General features: G+C 36.7%; 1 protein-coding gene across 11 annotated transcripts in view; it reads left to right on the forward strand.

The window, feature by feature from the left end:
* PIKFYVE (phosphoinositide kinase, FYVE-type zinc finger containing) overlaps nt 1-8,661 on the forward strand; it is a gene marked incomplete at its 3' end in the record, with an annotated part of 81,678 nt that extends 73,017 nt beyond the window's left edge. For 10 of the 11 annotated variants that reach the window (XM_079925293.1, XM_079925294.1, XM_079925296.1 and 7 more), the window contains 7 exons: nt 80-139; nt 825-1,001; nt 1,790-1,893; nt 2,795-2,923; nt 4,020-4,281; nt 4,704-4,778; nt 5,350-8,661. In XM_079925293.1, the coding sequence (XP_079781419.1) occupies nt 80-139; nt 825-1,001; nt 1,790-1,893; nt 2,795-2,923; nt 4,020-4,281; nt 4,704-4,778; nt 5,350-5,465 (923 nt within the window). Of the gene's footprint in view, nt 1-79; nt 140-824; nt 1,002-1,789; nt 1,916-2,794; nt 2,924-4,019; nt 4,282-4,703; nt 4,779-5,349 lie in introns of those variants that run through there. The other variant, XM_079925290.1, reaches the window with a different exon arrangement.
* Nucleotides 8,662-19,152: the final 10,491 nt, after the last annotated feature.

The following is a 19,152-nucleotide window of genomic DNA, read 5'->3' on the forward strand; positions in this document are numbered from 1 at the left end:
ATCAGGGGAAAAAGAACAGACAAAATGACCTGATAACTATCTAAAACTTTGGCTTTACTAATGATGTTAAATCTTTTAGATGAAGTAGATGGAGGAGATACACACAAGAAACAACTCACAAATCCTCATGTGGAGCTCCGTAAGTATGAGATAAATACTTTGGTTTGGGGACCAGGACTATAATTGAGCAAACTCCATTATTTGAAGCTTCTAGCTTCTCATTAGATAAATATTCTACTTCTTGAAATGAATATTAAGTCTGTGTACTGATGAACATTTGTTTAGTCTAAATTTAGTTTATAAAATATACATTATTTAATTTAGAAGGAAATTTATTTATAAATTTAATTAAAATTATAATTTAATTTATAAATTATAATTTAATGCAATGTCTGATGTTTAAATAATTACTTTTTGTGTAATCTAGAGCCACAGAGCCTTAGTAAGGCATCTAGAATTGTGTGTGTACATGTGAGTGCCAAAAATTTATTATCCAGCATTATAACACTGTAGAAAAATTTAAGATGTAAAAGTACAATGATGAAAATACAGTGGCCAGCATAAAATTAGAAATGGGTCTTATTTTCTGTTTGATTTTTCTAGAAATATGAAGGGTGGTCATAAGATGCTCTTTAATCCTTCCTGAAGATAACTTTAACTGAATTGTGATAAACAGGGATGTAGTAGACTTAATGTGAAAAATGCTATCGTGGAGAAACTTAAATGATTGCATTTGGTGGGGGTGGGGAGTGAGCAAGAAGGAAAAGGAAAAGGTATTTCTGATCCAGAGGAGCTTTTTTTTAAAAAAACACTTCTGTTTATAGAATTTTCCGATGCCAACGCCAAGTTTTACTGTCGTCTCTACTATGCGGGAGAGTTTCATAAGATGCGAGAAGTGATTCTGGGCAGCAGCGAAGAAGATTTTATTCGTTCCCTTTCTCACTCTTCTCCGTGGCAGGCCCGAGGAGGCAAATCAGGAGCTGCCTTTTACGCGACTGAAGGTAAGTCTTTTTAATCATTTACTAATTAAGCGGTATCCATCTTTTTCCCTCGGATAATTTATGAATCCCTTGAACTGAGGTAATACGATACTGTCTTTTTGCAAACATGTTTTTCTTTTTATGCTTGAGAGGATGAAAGAAGCACATTTAAAAGAATATATGGTGTACGGTGTGTAATGAGAGACAAATATTGATCAAATCCTTATTAAATTCTTTCTAGTCCTGAGTTTTCCAAATGTAAATAATAACAGAGAACTTCTAGAAGACTCAAAAGGTACCTCAGAGCTCATGAGAGAAAGATAAAAATAGAAACATTTGACCTGAAAACCAGAAGGCCAAGTTCTTAACCTACAAAGTTTTACAGAAGATCATGAGCATTTTTATTTCACATTCCATTTTCCATACTCACTGAAAGCGAAATTATTTGAGAAAATGCATCAGGAAAGACGTGCTAGATAAGAACTTTCATAACTGTTACTTATTGGATTGTTAACAAAGGAATTTATAACATTTTACTTGGTAGTTAAAAAAAAATAGATCATTTAGCTATGACTTCAGGTGTGGTACTGTCGAAAGTAGAGATTTCTTGACTATATAAATCCTCAGAAGCCCTTCCAAACCTTCAATTACTTGAGAACTGTGTTCTGATCAAAATCTTCTCAGTGGTATCAGAAAATATCCCTTAAAAATGTGAAGCAAACAGATCATTTGGGATTTTTAGAATGATTTATTTTGGAATACCTCAGTAAATATTGCAATTGAATAAACATGAAATTTTTGCCTTTTAGATGATAGATTCATTTTGAAGCAAATGCCTCGTCTGGAAGTCCAGTCTTTCCTTGACTTTGCACCACACTACTTCAATTATATTACAAATGCCGTTCAACAAAAGGTAGAAACCCAAACCTTGATCTGTAAGTCTACTGGGCTTTTTCACATCCTGAGAGTCCTAATGGCAGTTTTCTCCGTGGTAATATGTGAACAGAACATGACTAGATCTCTGCTGTGCTATTGAGGTGTGGTAGAATGCAGGGATTTCAAACTCTTTTTCCTACATATATATAGAGAGATTACCCACTTGTCATGAAGCAGTGAGCCTCCCGTGAGTATGAAGGAGTCACATAGATTTTTTTTCCATTTATGGGTTTATTGCCTATTATTGGAGGAATTATGTCATAATAAAATTTGTGAGTTTGAGAAATTGAGAACGATTACCCCTTGGGAGAATGTTAAAGATCTAATAATTTTGTTGGCATTGCTGCTTTACTTCATAGATTCAAAGGTTTGAGTTTGTTTTAAGGTCCTCTGACTGATCATATTAATAGAAAATCATGTTTGGGTAATACATCAATAATCCAGATATTGGTATTAAATTATAAATAATCCTTTTGAAAAATTGAAGTATAGTTGATTTACAATATTAGTTTCAAGTGTACAGCATAATGATTTGGTATTTTTGCAGATTATACTTCATTGTAAGTTGTTACAAGATAATGGCTATAATTCCCTGTGTATATAATATATCCTTATTGCTTATCTGTTTGATACAGAGTAGTTTATTAATCTCATATAAAAAATTTGTCCCTCCCCCATTCCCTTTCCCTTTTGGTAACCACAAGCTTGTTTTCTATATCTAAGTCTGTTTCTGTTTTGCATGTACATTCATTTGTATTACTTTTAGATTCCACATATAAGTGATATCATACAGTATTTATCTTTCACTGACTTATTTCACTAAGCATAATATTCATACATAGTCCTTTTTGATAAGAGTTTACTTTTTTCTTGATTAGAGGCCCACTGCATTGGCCAAGATTCTTGGAGTTTACAGAATTGGTTATAAGAATTCCCAGAACAACACTGAGAAGAAGCTAGATCTCCTTGTCATGGAAAATCTTTTCTATGGGAGAAAGATGGCACAGGTAAGGATACTGGACTATGCAAAGCATTTAGCTAGCATTTACCCTTTGTATTTCTGCTTCCTGAACATAATGAGTCAGAGAGTAACATGATACTTGAGAGTAAATATTAAACTTTGGTTACTAGGCAAAATTTAACTTTTGAGTTATTGAACCCTGTAGGAAAGAATAAAGAGGAATATTGTGGACTGGTCCTAAAATTTAACATATCCAACATCCTAGAAACACAGAATTATAGAAAAAGAAGGCAGATGCAACGTAACAGTTTTAAAGATGAAGAAACTGAGGCTCAGAGACATTGAGTACTTTATCAAAGTCACACAGCTATGCCTAGAACTCAGGTTGGTCTAGATTCTAGAACAGTACTCTTCAGTGTGCTGGTCCTTGAACTGTTTCTAGTCCGTGGTGAGATAAGAGCTTGTACTAATCAATAGAATGTAATTTAATGCACTGCTTTCTTCATCGAGAATGTCTTGCTATGGCAGAAGCATCTGCTGTACTAAATTGTGGGTTTAATGATGTAATTGATTTACATTCTGGCACTAGCCTCTCTGTCATCATGAACCAGGAAAGCCTGTCTAGCAGTGGTCTGTTGAATAACACTTCAGGTCGCACTGGTCTAGTACCCAGGTCCCTGACCTTTGAGTGCGTTGCTTTTCCTAATGCCCAGAAATTCCTAGAGATACGCTGTTGCTTCTACATTGTCCTAAGTAATTGCACAGTTTTGGTATCAGTACTTAAAAGTTTCCTCTGAATGTTTGCATCTGTTTTTTAAACTGCTTTATGATTCAACAATATATTTTTGGAGTTACTTGTTAATGTTTCTTAGAGTTGATTAAATGGGTCAGTATATTTCTGAAATATTTCAATAAATGAGTACCTAGCTATTAATTTCATGATACAATTACATCACCATGTGTTTTATGTATTATACAATTACAGTGTATGCATTTAGTGACATATAAGTTATTAGGTTTTAAAATTAAATTTTAAAGTGTTTATAACTGTAGTGGCTACAAGGAAACTTTCTGCCTTTTTAATTTAATTAACCATTTGTAACAGCTCACACATAAATGACAGAGAGTTTTCTTTCTGCTAGGTTTTTGATTTGAAGGGTTCACTTAGGAATCGAAATGTAAAAACAGATACCGGGAAAGAGAGTTGTGATGTAGTCCTGCTGGATGAAAATCTCTTAAAAATGGTTCGAGACAACCCTCTGTATATCCGTTCTCATTCCAAAGCTGTGCTGAGAGCCTCAATCCGTAGCGACTCCCACTTCCTTTCTAGCCACCTCATTATAGATTATTCTCTGCTGGTTGGGCGAGATGATACCAGCAATGAGCTGGTAGTTGGAATTATAGGTAAGTTGATGAGCATGCCTTATGTATAGTTCATGATTTAAGCCAGAGTGAAATTTGAAGACTATCTGGTGTAGTAATAGCTTATTGAATAATTTCACAAACTTTCATTTGAAATTTTAAAAATAATAGTTTTTCTGTTCTGGTACCTTTTATTCAGGTTCCTCATTTCCATTTTCATTATTTTTACCAAAAATATCTGTATTCAAAAGTCACTTGAAGATGAAGCCCTATGAGGTTGTTATGAGGATTAAATGAATTAATATGGTAAAAACCCTTAGGACAGTCCATGGCATATTGTCCGTACCTGCAGTATTGCCAGCACTCAATAGCTATTGTAGAAGTAATAGTAATGGTAATTGCGGTTGTCATCTGCTTATATTTATTAAGAGAACCTTTACTGCTAATCTCGCCCCCTGCAACAGATTATATCCGAACATTTACATGGGACAAAAAGCTTGAGATGGTTGTGAAATCAACAGGAATTTTAGGAGGACAAGGTGAGCAGAATTTTTGTTCTGTTTACTCTTTAAACTGTTCTCATTATCTTCCTCATCAGTTACCATATACTAAATGGATACTTAAAAAAAAATTCTAAAACATAAGTGGTTATCTTTGATTTTATCATCATTTCCAAGGTGATCAAATAATAAGGGGAATTGTTTAGGTGGGGAAATATGGGGTTTTAAATTTGTGTTAAGATGCCAGAGGTTCTCAAAATGGTAAGTTAAAAAGGCCAGAAGTTCTGAACAGGAGGTTGTCCTGAATTAACACTTGAAATCCTCTAAGTTCTCTGAGAGCTGTCAGCGCCATTTGTGCTTTTAGACTTCTCTCATCTCTAAGCAAGAGCGTCTTTTAAAATAAAAAAAAAAACCTCCTACCAAGAAGGACCTGTCCCTTGTCATGTGGCACAGTGAACACCCTCCCTCCTTTCTGAGCCCGCCGTGGTGTGTTTGCTTACAGACCACGGCATTTTATGTCTGTTGACATGAAAGAACATAGACGTTGAAGTCAGTTGTCTTATCAATTATGTAACGGCTTCCTTTTCCCTCTTCGCTTTCATAATCCTAGGTAAAATGCCGACTGTGGTCTCTCCAGAGTTGTATAGGACCAGATTTTGTGAAGCAATGGACAAGTATTTCCTGATGGTACCAGACCACTGGACAGGCTTGGGTCTGAACTGCTGAAACAAAGCACATATTTTGAAATGGACCAGGAAGAAAAGGGGCCTGGAACCAAGGACCAAAAATAAGCTACATGTTTTATTCCTTCATCACATTCACCACTATATGCAAAGCCCTTTCAGTTCTGCGGCTGTGGAGGCCATCTGTAGCCTGAAGGGTTAAAACTCTGTGGATTTGCACTTTGGTTTTTGAAACCTACAAATGAGCTATCCGTAGGCTGGGACATTGCATGAACATTTTGTTCACTTAAGCTGAAATCTAGGCACATTTCAAAGGGCTGAGGACAAATGTATGGTTAGAGATGAGATACGGTGAAAAAATCGGTTGTCATATTGGCTAACAATCCTGTTGCGAAAACAGTGTCTCATAGATTATGACTCTCCTGGCATCATATTGGACAGATTCTTTACCTAGAAAGCATTTGTAGAGCTGGTGAATTTGTTTTGTGTTTCTTATGTAACAATTTAATGTTACCTCTTATCAGAATTTCTGAAACCTTAAAAAAATTCTGAATTATTTTATTAATGGCCAGTTAAACAGATTGATACAATCTATTCTTGTTTTGCTGAGGAATTTGACTTAAATTGAGAATCGTGTCATGTTCTGTATCTTTCCCTGTTTTCAAGTGTGTTTGATATTTTTCAAGTTCTGTCTCTACTTGTCTGTGGGTGACAGGAGGCTACAGCCATTAACTTTAAGCCTTTTCCTGGAGCTGTTTTTTTTAAGCTTATTTACAGCTTTTGAGCAAGTAATATGCTGAACTGCACTTGTCTACACATGCTCATACTCTAGGTTTTTCTCCCACTTTCAGGGAAACATTAGTAAATTAGTCTACGGTGACTAAATCCCCAAAGGGATAATTATTAATAAAGGTTTTTTTTTAATATAAAAAATAAATTAGGCCTGATCCAATAAATTGGGTGAGGGAAGCACTTGCTTTATTTTTTATAAAGGTAAAGTATCCTTTTCAATATAACTAGCAATTTATGTGGCATCTGTAAAATTAAGAAGTTTCCAGTGTGGACATCCCTGTTTTCTAACTTTCTGTACCAGTTTCTAGGCCAGTTCTGACTATTGAGAAATGTTAACAGTTAAGATATTCTTAGTGAGAAACTTATTGTTTACTAGAGTTTTTGTTTAGTTAAAAAGTGATCAGAAGTATACTAAACTGTCTTTGAGGAAATAACACAACCCCGAATATTTTCTCTTGGTTTCTTTCCCATAATAAGGATTATTATTACGGATAATACCCCAAATAAGGATAATTTGGGGTTTGTAAAATTTTAAGGGTTCCACTCTTTTCAGGCTTCCTATAGTAGCACGTTTCTATTGCACCTTTCACATAATAAGAAAAAAATCTGGTTACATTCCAATTACAGAGACTTAAGTATGTAAAATAGGAACATTTTGGAAAGTTTGCTCGAGAAGACAAAAGCATTAGTTTGGTGTTTGGTGCTTATTAGAAACATGATTTGTTCTGTACTAGAAACAAACTGACCAAGGACTTACTACTGATCTGATGATAAGCACTTTTTTCTTTTTTAACATGTGATGTGCCTTTTGAAAACGTACAAAACAATGACGATTTTAGTTTTGATATCAAAGGCCAGTAAAGGAGTTGTACAGGGCTGAAAGATGTGGAACATTATTCACTTCTCATGTGTCAGGAACATGGATTTTGCATCTCATATTGAATGCAAACATATTTTGCATCTGTTTATTTTTTCTGTCAGGAGGCTTGGGGTTATTTATCCTGTCCATTTCCCTCACCCCAGTCAGGAGCACTTCCAGGGGCAGGGGTCTTCCCGCAGCTGTAATCACGTTGTTTCTTTGTTTCAGTCTCAGTACCACGTGTATAGCTTGAATGCTCCATTGGAATAGCTCTTGACAATAATGTGTCATGTTGATTTTATTTTCCTTGCCCATGACTTGAAGAACCGATTTTTTTTTAAAGTACTGCTGCTGCTTAGGTAATTTTGTGGCTAAAAAAAATTTCAATATGATATAATCTGAAACAATACTTGTTGCCTTGCAAGGGTGATCTGTCCTTTTAAAACTGTCTTAATGGAGGGGAAATATAAAATTTAATTTGTTTTGAGTGGTAGAACTATATACCCAGCCTCTTGCTGCTCTTGTTTAGGCCACTACCAGATACATAAGCCTTTTCAAATACTGTGTACTCAGTGTCAGGCACTGAATGGCTGTTTACCTCTCTTGAATTCCCCATTGAGGCCTGGAGAACCTTGATGGTGATAAGTTAAGAACAAGGAAGAAATCTTAATACTTTCTTCTTTAGAATAAAAAAATGAATTCTGAGAATAATTGATAGCACAAGAAAGCTATGTGAACATGTTGCATTGTATAAAAATCTTATTTATAAATGTGAAGTGTTTTGATGCCATCAAAACTTTATTTAAAAATAAAAAAGATTCACTTTTTCTTACCCAAGCCTAAGAAAAATAAGGGGAATAAGCTGTTGCAAGCCCTTTTGTAGTCTATTGAATATTTTAAATTTATAGATATTCAAATTTTCCTACAGAATGTCCTACTTATAATTTTTTCCTTGATCCAGCAGTGAGTGGTTTTCTAGCTTTGGCCTTTATTGGGTATTGTAAATAGTAGGGTTGTATTGTTTTTTGTGGCATCAGCTTCTCCTTGGCTTTTTACCCATTAGTGTCGTGGGCTTGTATAAAACTGCTGAGGAAAATAATCTACCTGTATAGAAAGTTTGCTTAGCTGGCGGAGTGAAAACCCTTGCAAATGAGCCTGGTGGTGAAACAGATCAGGCCATTCATTATTCCTCAAGTGTTAACATACTGACTTAAGCAGTATTCAAACCATCTAGTGCAATGCCTTTTTTGTTTGTTTTTGTAACACGGGTGCAGTTGTATTATAGAAAAATAAAAATTACAATCATGAGCAGTTTTATTAATGCTGCTCTGCTTGTTTTGTAAGAAATGTATATTATGTCTTTGACAGGTTTAATTTTAACTAGAGAAATGACATTGTAAATCAAAATAGCCTCTTTTAATTTAATATGAAAAATTCAATTAACAATACTGAAAATACTTAATGTATTATATTGTATATATTTCTCTACTTTGGTTCCAGCTGTTTTATATGATTGACATGTTATTTATGAGATAAAACTGCCTTGACCTTTTGGAGACTTATACTGTAAAAAGAGGACTTACAATAAACTGAGAATCAACTTCACTTTGTTTTGAATCTGCTTGAGGAAATTAAGAGGAGATGGAGTTGGTGCCCCCGGCCCAGCAGTGTTGTCTTCTGTTCATTCTCACCCCCTTCCGACGGGAGAATTGAAGTCTTTCTTCAGTAAATAACTCTCCTCTTTAGGTCTCAGAAAGGGGGTGCTAAATCCTTGGGTTCACTTTGCCCCATATGGACCTGGCCTTTTCTGTCCTCCCGCCTCTCTTCAATTCTGTTTCTGGTTTCCTTATGGGGCGCTCTAGAAAGCTTGGCCTTGCCCATCAGGGAATGGCTGAGTCCACCTGGAGGGCAGCCTCCACTGTTAGTTGTTCCCACCCTTCACAGGATCCCTGAAGTGGATCCAATGTGCTGCAACCCGCAGCTGTAAGCACAGCGACTCCCACTCACCATGCCCAGACTCACAGGGCGAAAGTGAGAACCGCTGGACAGAGGGGATGGCCCCTGTGCCCAGGGATGCCCAGGCGGCCTGGCTCTGCTCCCTCTCAACCCCCAACAGTGGTGGAAAAGGCGTATGCATAGTACCAGTTTTCTGTCCCCACTATCTTGACGTCTTGTGTCAGAAATTAATTACTTATAAAATTCCTGGGTTAACGCTAAAAGAGACTTGTTAAAACTATTTTTTTAAATTAATTTATTTATTTTTGGCTGCGTTGGGTCTTCGTTGCTGCACGCAGGCTTTCTCTAGTTGCGGCAAGTGGGGGCTACTCTTCATTGCGGTGCTAAGGCTTCTCATTGCGGTGGCTTCTCTTGTTGCAGAGCGTGGGCTCTAGGTGCGCGGGCTCAGTAGTTGTGGCATGCGGGGTCAGTAGTTGTGGCGCACGGGCTTAGTTGCTCCGCAGCATGTGGGATCCTCCCGAACCAGGGCTTGAACATCCCTTGCGTTGGCAGGTGGATTCTTAACCACTGTGCCACCAGGGAAGTCCCTAAACCTATTTTTTTTAATTACAGAAAAGAAATTAAAAATTATCATCTTAATTGTTTTTAAGCATATACTTCAGAACTGTTACATGGCACAATACATCTCCAGAACTTTTTCTTCTGGCAAACACTGAAACTATACCCATTAACTCTTTTTTCCCCCTCACCCTAGCTCGTGGTAACCACCACAGTCTACTTTCCATTACCATGAATTTGACTACTTTAGATTCGTCCTTATAAGTGAAATCATGCAGTATTTGTCTTTTTGTAACTGGATTCGGCCCCTTAGCATAATGTCCTCAACGTTCATCCATGTTGTAGCATTTCCTTACTTTTTTTTAAGGTTGAAAGGTATTCCGTTGTGTGTATGTTGCTACATTTTCTTTATTTATTCATCAATGGACATTTAGATTACTTCCACCTCCTGGCTATTACGAATAATGCTTCTATGAACATGGTAGTGCAAATATGTCTTCAAATTCCTTTAAAAATTCTTTTGGGTAAATACAGAGAAGTGGGCTTGCTGGATCATATGGTGGTTCTATTTTTTAACGTTTTGAGGAAACTTCATACTGTTTTCCACAGTAGTTGCACTATTTTACAATCCCATCAACAGTGCACAAGTGTTCCAATTTCTCCACATCCTCTCCAATGCTTATCTATTTATTTATTTATTTTGATGGTAGGCATCCTGATGAGCATGACATAATATTGTGGTATTGATTTGCATTTCTCTGATGACTAGTGACGTTGAGTGTATTTTCATATGCTTGTTGGTCATTTAAATATTATCTTTGGAGAAATATCCAAATGTTTCGGCCACTTTTTAATCGGGTTACTTGATTTTTTTGTTGTTGAATTGTAGGAGTTCTTTATATATTCTTGATATTAACACCTTATCAGGTATATGATTTGCTGATATTTTCTCTCATTCCATTGGTTGCCTTTTGATTCTATTGATTGTATCTTCTGATGCACAAACGTTTTTAAGTTTGATGTAGTGCCATTGGTCTACTTTTATTTTTGTTGCCTGTGCTTTTGGTGTCATATCCAGAAATCATTGCCAAATCTCATGTCTTGAAACTTTTCCCCTGTTTTCTTCTAGGAATTTTATAGTTTTAGGTCTTACATTTAGGTCTTTATCCCATTTTGAGCTAATTTTTGTATGTGGTATAAAATAAGCGTCCAACTTCATTCTTTGGCACTTGGATATCCAGTTTTCCTAACACCATTTGGTAAAGATACTGTCCTTTCCCAGTTGAGTGGTCCTTATCAAAGATCATTTGACTATAAACAAGGGTTTATTTCTGAGCTCTGTATTCTATCCCATTGGTCTATATATCTGTCTTTATGCCAGTACCATTGTTATTTTGATTATTATAGCTTTGTAGTATGTTTTAAAATAAGGAAGTATGAGATCTCTCTCCAACTTCATTTTTCTTTTCCAAAATTGTTTTGGCTATTTTGGGTCCTTTGAGATTCTAGAGGTGTTTTAGGGTGAATTTTTCTATCTCTGCAAAAAATGCCTTTGGCATGTTGATAGGGATTGTGTTTAATCTGTAGATTGTGTTGAGTAATATGGACATACTAACAATATTAAATTTTCCAATTCATGAACACAAGATGCTTTTCCATTTTTGCTCTTTCTTTAATTTCTTTCAGCAATGTTTTGTAGTTTTCAGAGTACAAGTCTTTCACCTTTTGGTTAGGTTTATTCCTAAGTATTTTATTCTTTTTGATGCTATTATAAATTGAATTGTTTTGTTAATTTTCTTTTTGGATTGTTCATTATTAGTGTATAGAAACACAACTGATTTTTCTGTGTTGATTCTGTATCTGCAACTTTGCTGAATTTATTACTTCTAACTATTTTGTGTGTACTCTTTAAGGTTTTTTGTATACGTTTCATTTGCAAACAGAGATCATTTTACTTCTTCCTTTTCAATTTTTGTGCCTTTTGTTTTCTTGCCTAATTGTTCTGGCGAGGACTTCTAATACTATTTTGAATGGAAGTGACAAGTGTGGGCATTCTTGCCTTGTTCCTGTCTTTAGAGCAAAAGCTCTGTTTTCACCATTGAGACTGATGTTAGCTGTGGACTTTCCATATATGACCTTTATTACGTTGAAGTAGTTTTCATGTATTCCCAGTTTATTGAGTATTTTTATCATGAAGCTGTATTCACTATTGTCAGGTGCTTTTTCTGCATTGATTGAGATGATCAAGTGTTTTTTGTCCTTCAGTTAATGTGGTATATTTCACTGATTGATTTTCATATGTTGAACCATCCTTGCATCTAAGGGGTAAATCCCACTTCATCATGGTTGTCTGATCCTTTTAACATGCTGTTGAATTCAGTTTGCTAGTATTTTGCTGTGGATTTTTTTTTTTTTTTTTTTTTGCGGTATGCGGGCCTCTCACTGTTGTGGCCTTTCCCGTTGCAGAGCACAGGCTCCGGACGCGCAGGCTCAGCGGCCATGGCTCACGGGCCTAGCCGCTCCGCGGCATGTGGGACCCACCCGGACCGGGGCACGAGCCCGTGTCCCCTGCATCGGCAGGCAGACTCTCAACCACTGCGCTGTGGATTTTTGCATCTATATACGTTAGGAATATTTGCCTATAATTTTCTTTTCTTGTAGTGTCTTTCTCTAGCTTTGAGGTCAGGGTAATGCTGCCTTCATAAAATGAGTTTGGGAGTATTTCCATCTCTTCAATTTTTTTGTGGGATTGGCATTAATTCTTCTTTTGGTAGAATTCACCAGTTAAGCCATCTGGTCCTGATTTTTCTTTGTTGGGAGGTTTTCAATTACTGATTCAATCTCCTTACTAGTTATAGATCTGTTCAGACTTTCTATTACTTCATGATTCAGTCTTGGTAGGTTGTATGTTTCTAGGAATTTATCCATTTCTTCCAGGTTATCCAATTTGTTGGCCTATAGTTGTTTGTAGTATTCTCTTAATGATCCTTTTTACTTCTGTGGCATCAGTTGTAATGTCCCCTCTTTCATTTGTGATTGTACTTATTTGAGTCTTCTCTTTTCTTTTTCTTAGTTAATCTAGCTAAGGGATTGTTAATTTTGTTGATCTTTCCAAAAAACCAACTGTTAGTTTCTTGGATTTTTTTTCCTATTGTGTTTCTATTCTCTATTTTGTTTATCTCTGCTCTAATCTTTATTATTTCATTCCATCTGCTAACTTTGGGTTTAGTTTGTTCTCCTTTTTCTAGTTCCTTGAGGTATAAAGTTAGGTTATTGATTTCTTTCTTTTTTAATGTACATATTTACACCTGTGAACTTCCCTCTTAGTTCTTCTTTTACTGCATCCCTTAAGTTTTGGTATGTTGTGTTTACATTTTCACTTATCTTGAGATTTTTTTCTAATCTCTTGTGATTTCTTCTTTGATCTTTTGGTTGGTCAAGAATGTGTTGTTTAATTTTCATATATTTGTGAAATTTCTAGTTTTCCTACTGTTACTGGTTTGTCATTTCATTCCATTGTGGTTGGTAAAGATACTTGGTATGATTTCATTCTTGTTGACAATTTATGCCCCCGAAGAAAATTTTTGTTCCAGAACATCTATACTGATGTCTTAGGCCAAAACAAAAGAGAAGAAAGATGAGGCAGAGATCAAAGTAAAGTGATTTGAAACTGATAGTCATGAGTGAGATATATGAGCAAATCACCAGTTGCTGCCCTAGGAATTTTTTCTGATGTCTTCACCTTACTGAAAGAAGTTAACATTTTTTTTAATTAAGAAATTTTTTAAACTTTATATCTTCTCCTGATTTGTTAAATTGAAAATAAAATTTATGAAAAGATAATTTTACTGCAGTCAATGTCCTTTAATGCATCTTTGGAGTTAGGTGTCTTGAATTTGGCCCTGATTGGTTGTTGTTTGCTGACTATTACTTTAAAAGTTTTCAAATTTGCCACAATATGTGTGGCAGGGTGTAAACTTTTAACTGTATAAATTTTCACCTTTAAGACATTGTTTGCACTTATGTGGCTTTTAGCAAGGTGCCTTAAAAGCTGACCTCGCTCATGTTGGTGGAGGAGGATATTTTCAGGGAGATCACTAGGGTCAAGAATGGACCAAAATGAGGTTGCAGTAGTGAGCAGTGGCCAGTGGAGGGCTCTGAAGTATCACTACTTGATTTTAAGATTTACAGATCTGCTTGGCAGAGCAGTATGAAGCCGTTAGAGGGACCAGTGGGACTGGGGGAACCCAAGTCCCCCAAATCTTTGCCAGAGTCCTAAGTTATTCTTTTATAAGAGTGCGTTAAATCTTAGAATATGTCGTTTTCATATGGAGGTTTAAGTTGGAAATAGCTTAATATTTTTTACTGAGTGTAATTCTTTTGTCAGATGAAGGTAACACTAAAAGCTTTTCATTTGACAGAGCACATGCTTGATAAATTTGTTGTCCACGCATCCCTGAAATAGTAGAGTCAAGGCTGTACAAATGAGGACTATCAGAAAAAGGACATTAGGAAAAACTAGAGAAATCTCAATAAAGTGTGGACTTGAATTAATGTTTCAACATTGATTCATTAATTGTGACAATTGTACTTTACTAAATGTAAGACATCAATAGTAGGAGAAACGGTACAGGAGAAACAGGGTACAGAAATAGTAGTAGATGGAAGCTGTCTATACTATCTTTGCTATTCTTCTGAAACCAACAAACAAAACAAAAACAACAAAACGAGTGATTCTACAGTGGATAGGAAGAGCCCTACCTTAGAGACGTTGATTTTAGTGAGATTAAGTTAGAAGGTCTTTTTTGTTCTTACTGTCCTATTAAAATATCTTCTCTTTCCCCAATCCAAAGAACCAGTTGCTCTACATTTTGAAGCTAAGCAAGTGAAATGAAGATACACAGTTGGGTTCTGCATCTGTGGATATGGATGGCCATCTGCAAGGGACTTGAGCAACTGTGGCTTTTGGTATCTGTGGGGGGCCTGGAACCAATTCCTCACAGATAATGAGGGATGACTGTAGAGCCATTTCTGATGGCTCTCTCCCTGGCCTTGGGTAGTTTCTTCACGTATGTCAGATCAGTGCCCTGCTGGATACCCATCCTCTGCAGATCTCTGAGGCTCGCTCTCTCTGCAACTCTCTCCTCTAGTAGTCTGCCCTTCAAACTCAGGGTCTTGGTCTCTCCCTGGATTCTCAGCTCTGTCTCCTGACCCCAGGGAGTAGAACAGGATCCTTCCAGGCATAACTGGGGACAAACAGGACTCACCTGACTTGTTTCCTCTCTCTCCAGGATTGCTGTCCTTTATTGGCTAATATCTGCTGCCGTCTCGAAAACTGCTGTTTTGTATATTTTGCCCGGTTTTCTTGATTGTTTCAAGCAGGAGGGTAAATCTGGTCCCTATTATCTCACCTTGCCCAGAAGCAGAAGGCCAAGTCAGACGAAATTTTATAACGATTATATCTAAATGCTGTGTTGGATCATTGATACAATGTTTTCTCTGTCCAAAGTAAAAGGTAGTTCTCTATTCATTACTGTTTTAAAAATGTTTTTTAAAAATCCAGTCTCTTCTCCTAATTGAAGTCCTGTTATCTGCAACAAATCAGAATAGACAATGGCATACCAGGAAGAGAAATTTTCTTTTTTTTTTTTTTTTAGGAAGAGAAATTTTTAATTAGCTCAATATGGGAAAATATGCCATGAGCATAACTGTGACCCTGTCCACAGACACATGTCATCTCCTGGACAGAGCACACTCCAGGGAGATACAACGCCTGAGCCAGACTCCTGGTGTTGCCACCATCTTTGCCTTTTAGCTTCTCATCTTGAGAGCGCTGCTGCACATCGGGATTGCTCAAGAATGTCTAGGTATAATTAATTGTCCTTTAGCTTATCGGCAGCAGAACTTGGCAGCTTCTTCTAGACTTTTCCACATAGAATTTGATTGTCATTTCTGCTGCTAACTTGCCACTTCATCCAGGAAAAACCCATCTGGCAGCTGCAGTCCCCCAGGCTGACAGTCATCATCCCCTCCAGTAATATCACTTAAAGGGCCAAACGGCAACATGATATCACTAAAGAGCTACTCCTTAGGGGAATGCAGTTCAAGCTGCTTCCAGAAGCGTACACCTCAGCATTCTGGAAATGATTCCTTTAGTAAATTCTATATTTTGACTGTTCTCATCTCTACTGCACAGGGCTCCTGTTGTTTCTTTTCTGTGTCCATCTATAAATGCCCAGAGGTGGAAATGACAAGGACTTTTCTTACTTTAAGAGGATTGTGCTTCTCTTCTGTCCATTAGAAGTGAATATAATTATCGGTGACACTGGAGAAACTGGATGAGATGACTGAGAAATCCCAGCTCTTTGGTTATGTTGGAAGGTGGATACTCACTGCCTTAATCCAAGTTGGGAAGATGCTATCTGGCACATTCAGTCTGGCTGCCACAGGAGTGGGATTTTTGTCTGCTACTTCTCAGCAACATGGCATGTGCTATTCTTCATACTATATCAGCAGCACTTTATGCTCTATCCTGGTGGTAATAAACCACTGAGTGAATAGAGGGTTTCCCTGAAATAAATCAACCCATGGCTATTTTGCTTCATGTTATTTTGGTTCTCAATTCTTGTGTGATTTTGCAACATTTTCCCAAATTGCTGTGTGTATGTATACTCTAATTCACAGGGGAAATGATCAACATGAAATCCCACCTAAAAACATATTAATAGTTTGAAACTGCCCTAGGAAGGCAGGGACCTCTCCTTACTCACTTTTGTGTCCTTGGTAACAGTTCTTTGCATAGTTGAACTAGAGACAAGGCCACGGCACTCTAGGGACAGAGTGCTACTATGTTTAGCTGTAGTTTCTTCAGTTTTTTTGTCATGTGACTTGGTTATCATGACCCTTACTGATGGATCCAACCCTTCTTTACGCCCAAAGCAACTCGCCACATAGGTTAGAAGCATAGAGCCCACCAGCCAATGAGGTGATCTGATTTGAGGACTCAGTCCAATAGAGACGCTCCATGTTGGATAGTGTCTAATGGATCCAGCCAAATTCTCTCTCTCGGTCGTTTGGATGTCCCGGGGAAGGCAGTAGAACATGGGACTGCGTGTGTCAGCCGGGATGGGACGTCAGAGGGAGAAACTGAGAGGGAAGCTGAGTCGTGAGTGTTGTGGGCTCAGTAGAAGGAGTTAGAGAGAGCTGGCTTCTGATGGGATGACTAGACGTTCGTGTCTCCGGCACACCTTTGAGTTGTGAAAGTTGACAGTTCCTCGTGAATAAGAATGACTTTTCTAGCTCTCCGTGAAGCCCACATAGGTCCGAGCGTTTCCCGCTTTTTTCCTGCGCATATGTAACAAATGCCTGTTGGGTGACCTGGGAATAGCCGGCTCCTTACAGCTTGTGAGAGTCTAATGCCTAATTATTAGGCGCTAATAATTCTAGAAGGAATTATTGATACCTCCATTGCCATATCACACATTGTAGCAGCATGCCAAATTCACCATGTTGTTTTATGTTTTTCAGTCAGTAATGCTTGCATTTTTGCCAAAATAATATAGTGTTAAATGGCATAACTTGAACTACTATACTTTTTAATGTAAATGAGCACTCTAAGAAGTAGTACAAAGAAAACCAACCCGGCAAGCTTGAGAAGAAATTTTATTATCCATATTATTTTAGACTAGTTCTTATTTAAACCCCTGCTGTTAGATTTTAACGTATTTTGTACATACAAATAAAATTAGGACTCCAAATATGTGATTTTCATCAGATAGGTTTTGTTTGATTGAAGATTAAATATGGTTGTAAAACTTGTCCTTGTTTGAAGTCGAAATTTCATGTTACGACGAGAACTGATCAGCAGAAGCTCATTTACAGTCTGTAAATTGATTCGTAAGAGGACCCACAGGGTTTTGCTATTATTTTTGGACTTGCTCCCCAGCCGACACAGGCAATTAAGTAAGAATAAGAAAAAAGAAATCTGAATCATCAATTAAAATCTAGGTTCCACTCAGTGACGTAGCATTTTATTTCTTCATTCATAATATTTAGCACATGCCTTGGTCATATTCACATATACGAGCTCTGTTCTCTGCGGTACCCAGTCCCCCTTCCATCTTCCCTTATTATGTGCTCCCATTCCCACCCCTGTAATGGAAAATGCCTCTTTCAAGTGTCTAAGGTACATTTGACAGATGATTGTCTTCAGCACCTAATGCCTCCCCTTTCCTCAGGGGCTTGAGAACATGTGCTTTTTTTTATTCCTTTTTTTTAAAATGGTCTGTCTGTACACATAAAACCAGGAATTCAGATTCAAATGGGGGAAAAACTGTTATTCAGACATGTTTGGTCTCATAGGCATAGCTGGTATCCTTCCTTAGTGCCTAAGACTTACTTGAGCTCTTAACAGAATCCAGATCTGTTTTGGTTTAATTTAATTAAGTTATCAAGCCAACTCAGTGGGCCATTCAGGAGTTTCCAGGTGGCACTGAATTTACGGGGCACCTGACAATATGGGTTTTCTCCCAGTTCCTATTTAAAAGCATTTAGTAAATATTTTTAAATGATTAACCCAGACCTTTCATATGAATAAATGTTATAACTAGTAAAAAACTATAAGTATACATGCGGGAAATATAATGGCCTCTTCATGAAAGCTCAAGAATTTCATAAGGACATGGAAAAATACAGGAAGGCAAGAAAGTAGCCAGATTATTTAAGGATTGTTGCTGGATTTGTATTAGGCTCCTATGAATTTAATTTAAGCCTGAATTCACAGGCAAGCATTTATTGCTAAATTAAGGTCATGGAAGTTCTAAACAGAGCCTGACCTATGATTCTATAAATTTTGGTAGTTTTTCTTTGTTAGTTTTCTTTCTTGACTCATTTTACTGGCAGATCTTCACTTACTGAAAATAATAACTCACATATAAAGAATAACTTTTATTTCGGTGAAAAGTTATTTCTGTTTCAATAAAATTCAATAATAGCTACTTCCTCTCAAACAGGAGTATTGCCAGCAGTACCTTACAGCTCTCAGAGGTACCTTACAGTACCTCTCAGCTATGCTCTTTGGAGTCTAACTAGTTGTTACTACAAAGGATATAAAAAAGTTTCTTCGGTGCAGTCATGATTTTTATTCTGATACACTGCCAGCCCTCACAAGCCCTGTGTGGTTCTGTCTTACATTAGAGGTAAAATTCTGGCCTATTTATATTAATCAAAGTGTATAGTCATTTTGTTTTTCCCCCCAGAAAAACAAATTTTATATTCATTTCCAATTTGTTTGCTGCATAATATTATAGATCCATAGAACCTATCTTTAGTAATTTCTTTATTCTTTATTTATTCTTTATTCTATTTAGGTTTCTTTATTCTCTAATCAGGTTTATGTTTATATCCAGAGAATAGAGAAATTACTAAAGATAAGTTCTACAGACCTATATTCTATGCTAGTAAACAAATTGGATATGAATGTAAAATTGTTTTCCAGGAAAATAATAGTCTTGTTTAACTCATGACATTTAACCAAGTGAGCATGTTTCATTCTTTCCCAAATCAG

The sequence above is a fragment of the Stenella coeruleoalba genome (genome assembly GCF_951394435.1).
Source record: "Stenella coeruleoalba genome assembly, chromosome: 6".
Lineage (NCBI taxonomy): Eukaryota > Metazoa > Chordata > Mammalia > Artiodactyla > Delphinidae > Stenella > Stenella coeruleoalba.